At 33.4% G+C, this 6,200-nt stretch overlaps 1 protein-coding gene across 1 annotated transcript; it reads left to right on the forward strand.

Annotated features, from left to right (window-relative positions):
- Window positions 1-1,039: 1,039 nt before the first annotated feature.
- LOC132293422 (aquaporin PIP2-3-like) lies at window positions 1,040-2,663 on the forward strand. The gene is made up of 4 exons (XM_059790902.1): window positions 1,040-1,322; window positions 1,793-2,088; window positions 2,199-2,339; window positions 2,472-2,663. The coding sequence occupies exons 1-4, from the start codon at window positions 1,040-1,042 to the stop codon at window positions 2,595-2,597; spliced, it is 846 nt and encodes a 281-aa protein (XP_059646885.1). The 3' UTR covers window positions 2,598-2,663.
- The last annotated feature ends 3,537 nt before the right edge of the window (window positions 2,664-6,200 follow it).

Genomic DNA, 6,200 nt, shown 5'->3' on the forward strand with positions numbered 1-6,200 from the left:
GATGGAGATTGAGGTAGAGTTCTTCGGGCGGGACGTATAAAAGATTTAGATGGATATTGAGGTAGAGTTCTTCGGGCGGGACGTATAAAATAACTTATCAAAAATTGATGGATAAATTATTTTTCTAAAATTTTAATATATTTTTCTTTCGTAAATATTTTACAACAACCAATTACCAAAAAATAAAAAAATATTTTACATCAAAACAAACGGAGCCTAAGGCTCTGCTCAATAAAATATATTTTTTAAAAATATTTTTCTTTTCCAGATAAAATACTTTTTTATTTTTACTTTTTCGGTATTTGCCAAAGGTTTACATCTAGATTAAGGTCGAATCAATTGGGGCGGGGCATGTAAAATAATTTGCTAAAAATTGATACATAAGTTATTTTTATTAAATTTTAATATTTTTTTTCTTTGTAAATATTTTATTAAAAATATATTAAAATTTAACAAAAATAATTTACTCATTAATTTTAGACAAGTTATTTTACACTTATTATGGACTCAATTTCAATCTCGATTTAAACTTTTGCCAAATATGAAAAAAATAAAAATAAAAAAATATTAAAAAAATTTACTGAGCCTAAACCTTATTTTCAATTCAACTTTGTGAATTTGGATACTGAAAATTTTCCTCTTCCCCTAAACTGATTCAATTTCTGATCTTTGAAGCAGAATCTGATTAATGAAAAAAATGAATAATCTGATTTGTGGTAAGTCAAACTTATGTATCAACACAGTTAAATTTTGAGTCATATAAGTTATATAACATGTTAATCGATACTCTCCAATAACTTTGGGATTTCCGAATAATAAAGGTATAAAATCAATAAAATTGGATGAGCTTCCAACAATTTTTGTAATGGGATGGGGCGGCAATTATATAAGTCTAACTAATAATCTCTCACTCCTTCACTCTTCTTCCCATTACAAACTCATTCTCTCCCGTCTCTCTCTCACTCACACACAAGCAATATATCTATATCTATATCTATATATATATATATATATATATCGATTTTACCACGAAAAGTTTATGGACAACGACAATGAGGGGGCCGGCGAGTTGCCAATGAAGGACTACCAAGACCCACCACCGGCACCGTTCATTGACGCAGAGGAACTGACCAAGTGGTCGTTGTATAGGGCCGTCATTGCCGAGTTTGTGGCCACCCTCTTGTTCCTCTACATTACTGTTCTAACTATTATCGGCAACAATGCCAACGCCTCTCAATGTGGTGGCGTTGGCATTCTCGGCATCGCTTGGACTTTCGGTGGCATGATCTTTGTGCTCGTATACTGCACTGCCGGTATCTCTGGTAAGTCTCCTTCAATCCCAATTGCGAATTTAAAATTAGGAGTTCCAATTTTTTTAGTATATGATAAGTCAATGAGTAGTAGTCATCGTAATAGGAGGGACCTAGGAAATTGTGTACGAGTGGTGGTGGAATTTTTATTTTATTTTTAATTTCAGGGGAATAATATTAATTTTTTTTAGGTATGTCATTCAAAAAAGAAAAAAATCATTAATATAAGTACTTTAAAAAAATTTCTACGGGAAAATTTAACATGTTAGTGTCTAGTGTCTAATCATAATTTTTACTTTAATTTCATATGAATGAGTTCTCATTTCAAAAATTACTTTTAATAACATTGGTAGCGTCAGTCTCACTACATGAAGGAGGTGCTCTTAGTGTGACAAAGTGTAGTGAAAAACAATAAAGTGTTTGGAAATGGGTAAATCTGTGCAATGTGATTCCGAGTAGTTGGTTTGGATGGATATGTGCAGGAGGGCATATTAATCCGGCGGTGACATTCGGGATGCTCCTGGCTCGGAAGGTGTCAGTGGTCCGGGCAGTGATGTACATGGTGGCTCAGTGTTTGGGGGCCATATGTGGTTGTGCGTTGGTGAGGGCATTTCATGAGGCTAACTACGTCCGGTATGGTGGTGGAGCCAACGAAATGAGTTATGGTTACACCACAGGCACTGGTTTGGCAGCTGAGATCGTAGGCACATTCATCCTAGTTTACACAGTCTTCTCTGCCACTGACCCTAAGAGGAGTGCACGAGATTCCCATGTTCCTGTAAGTATCATTAACGATACAACATTTATAAATTAAAATATTTTATTTTATGCAACTCAACAACACACAACGTTGAGATGATGAGAGTAAATTTTAAATATGTATACTAGGTTCTGGCACCACTTCCAATTGGATTTGCTGTGTTCATGGTTCATTTGGCCACAATACCGATCACCGGCACAGGTATCAACCCAGCTCGAAGCTTCGGAGCTACTGTGATGGATGGCACCGAAAAAGCCTGGCATGATCAAGTATTATATTTATATATACCTCCCTTGTGCTGTAACAAAGTACTTTGACCTTGACATTTACTATATTTTTAGTTATAGTAATTAATTAAGGCCAACAGAGTTCATGTTTTTTTTGTTGTTGTTGTTGTTCAGTGGATTTTCTGGGTTGGACCATTTAAGGGCGCGGCCATCGCGGCATTCTATCACGAGTACGTTTTGAGAGCAGCAGCACTTAAAGCTATGAGATCCTTTCGGAGCAGTGGGAGGACTACAAATTAATGTGTATGAAGGAGGGGTTTCACCATTGTGGGTTTTGGCACTTGTTTTTGTTTCACTATATTTTGTTTTATTTATTTATAATTTACTCGCTAATTTGTTGTCCCTCTTGGATTTTTAAGTATTAATATACTGTATCAATCCTCTAGCTGAGATGTTTCATTGTCATGGTTTTGTTTAGAAGACACTGGACTAAATTTCTTTCAAAGGGCCAGGAGTCCACATCTTAGTTGACAACTGGGCTTTGAAAGTGGGCTTTTATCTAATCTGTGGAAGATGATCCTTTATTGGACAATTGGCAGGTCCCCATATGTAGTGGGGGCAAAAATCCCCAACCCGGTGGGCAACCGCTCCGCCCCCGCCCCTGTCCCGTTTAAAACGGGTTTGGAGAACTGTTTACTTAAATGGGGTGGGGATGGGGGTTTAAAAAAAAACCCCGGCCGGTTTCGGGGTGGGGGCGGGGTACTCAGGTCCCGCCCCGAATATGCCCCAAAACCGGCCCCAATTAATAAATGACAATATTTTATTATAATTTTATAAACACTATACTGCTTTCACTTTCAGACTTTCTATATTCCTAAAGATTTCTTTCAGACTTTCTATATTTTTAATATTTTTTTAAGACTTTCTATATTCCAAAGATTTCTTTCAGACTTTCTATATTCCTAATGATTTCAGATTCAGGATGTTTAGGCTTAGATTATGGCTACTGTTTTGCATAATTTTATTCCTCTTAATTAAGGCTATTGTTGGAAACTGTTATGGTTGTTTTTTGGCTATTTTTTTGGAATTTCTTTTTTCTTAGAAGAATGTTATTTTTGGTTGATTAATGATGATGTTGGATGATGTTACTTAAAATATCAAATTTATGTAGATCTGTTAGAGATTTTAAGATTTATGTAGTTTTGTTATAGAACTTCTGTAGAATAAAAAATTTGGAATTTTTAAAATTAATCAGTTATGGGGCGGGGGTGGGGCACGTGGGGATGGGGTGGGGACGATTATGGGGATTAGGGGTAAAAAAATAATCGGTTATGGAGCGGTTTTGAAGGTGCCAAATTTAAACGGGAATGGGGATGGAGAATGATAAACCCGTCCTAACCCGCCCCATTGCCATCCCTATCCATATGGGTATTTGGATTGCAGAACAATAACTGAATAATAACACACTGTTCAATTCAAACCAACTTCAATAAGGAAATTAATAAATAAATAAATAATATGAGTATTCTCATCAGTAATATAAATGGATAATATTGATTGTGTGACAAGACCAACTCAAATAATCATGCAAACTTATGCGAGTATGACTCAACTCGACACTGAAGACAATTGCTAATTGTAGTCACTTCCATGAAAATTACTATTAAAGAAAGAAATCCCTGCTACAGTATTTTCTTAAGAAAAAAAACAAAAACACTTTTCTTCTCGGGCATTGGAGAGAGAGTTTTGAGTGGATTTTTTTTTTTTTTTTTATGGCAATAAATACAAATATCACTCACCCATTCATTTTGAGATATAAAAAAAAAATATAATATAAAGGAAGTCTTTTTTTCACATCTAATTTGAATGATAAGTGAATGGGTATATATGAATTAGGTGTTGGTTTCACTTAATAACTTAATTATTTTTATCTAATTACAAAACACCTAATTCGTTATAGTTGGTATTAAAATTAGACAAGCAACGAGGCACTGATTAAGTATTTGTGCGGCTTGGGACTTGTTTTTGTTTCAATATGTTGTCTATGCTCTGCTTTTCTTTTCTTTTCTTTTCTTTTCTTTCCTTTCAATTCACTCTTCCACTGTTTATGGTGGCTATGGTGCTTTAAGCATGAATACAGTGCATCAGCTTTTTTTGTTAGTATGTCTCAATCAACTCCATTAGATCTAATTTGTAGTCAGATGGACTATGCCCTTTTCTATTTAGTAGACTATGAATGTGTTCTTGTCTTTCTTTTCCCTCTATGCATCAAAAGCTATCTTTCTTTTCGTATATTCCTATTTATAGTAGCTTTACTATTCCTATTTGGAAATTATATTGTTACATGAACTTCTTGAATCTTAATCCACCATCCACTTTACAGTTCACGAATCTCACCATTTCAATCTCATCTTGACTGATGTGTAAAGCCCGCAATTGAATGTGATAGTCCGACCAGTGCATAGTTGGGGTAATTGCCTCCCCTAGATATATATGTGTGTGTGTGTGTGATATATATATATATATATGTACATATATATATTACTATTAGTGATTTTTTCATTTTTGAATTATATACTTATAAAATTTTCACACACTCCTCTGTGAAAAAAAAAAAAAATTTACTAATGCTCCTAACAAAAAATCTTGAGTCGTGTTGGTATAATATAATATTAAAAAGGTCAATATTTGACACAATGTTTTGTTAGTTTTCTATCTACAAAATAAATTATGCCTAGCCTATACTATCCTCTAAGATATGCCAGATTATATGACTTGAAAAGTTGGATTATTTGACTTTATTTATTTAATTATTTTAGGGGGAGGTGGGCAAGTAATTATTTGATGTTTCCTAGTTATCTAATTTTGTCGTGGATTGATGTTCAATCAATCAATAAATCTGTGTCCCAAATTGTCCCCCACTAAAAATCACTAGGCCCATTCATTCATAAGCAGTTGGATCAAATGCTAAGCTCAAAATCATTTGGCGTGTAGTCTACGTGATACATGACTCTTAAGAGAATAATTTTGAATCAAAACACTATATAAACCTAGCACACACTCAATTTGGGTCTATATAAAGTTAGCTTGTAGGAGATAAAATATATTAATCAATTCACTAAGACGACTTTCAAAGTGATGTGAAAGTTTTGGTACACAGCACCTCTATCCTCTAAACGTTTGACCGCCCCCACATTTCATACTTTTTTATTGGATCCAAATTTAAATAAAGTTATTACATATACCATGAACTTTTTGAAGTATTATTTACTGAATTGAAATCGTGATCTTTTTAATTAAATGAATTTGATCAAAAGGTCGATGGGCATGAAAAAAACTATTCTTTGGTCTAAAATATTTTTATTATTTATAAGTATCACTCTTGCATATGGAAGTATTATTATTATGTATAAAATGTATCACTTTTTGTACACATAAATATCTTTTTTTTTTGCAGATCGTTTTGTTGACTTGGTCAGCACAACAAATGGTACCTACATACATAAGAGTGGTGCTTCTGTGCACATTAAATAGTACTTATATGTACAAAAAGTGATACCTAAAAGACATTAAGACTTTGACTCCATGAAATAATAAATAACACTCCAAAAGTCCATGTATATGTAATTATTCCTCAAATAAATTCAAGACAAATTTAAGTCCAAAAATAAATAAATAATAAACGATTATATACCAGAGTTTACTAACTTTAAATTAGAATAAAAATAGATATTAAAAAGAGAGAAATATAAGAATAACAAATTATTGAAATATATGTGAGCAATCGATAGCGATGAGTATGGGGCATGGGAGTTTTTAAGTTTATCTAAGTCACATATAGTAAGAGCGGAAGCGAAGACGAATTTGAAAGCGAGAGCGTGAGAACGACAGAATTAAGTTATA

The sequence above is a fragment of the Cornus florida genome, unplaced genomic scaffold, assembly GCF_030987335.1.
Source record: "Cornus florida cultivar Cherokee Brave unplaced genomic scaffold, ASM3098733v1 CherokeeBrave_3.0.0_Hap2_Chr02, whole genome shotgun sequence".
Lineage (NCBI taxonomy): Eukaryota > Viridiplantae > Streptophyta > Magnoliopsida > Cornales > Cornaceae > Cornus > Cornus florida.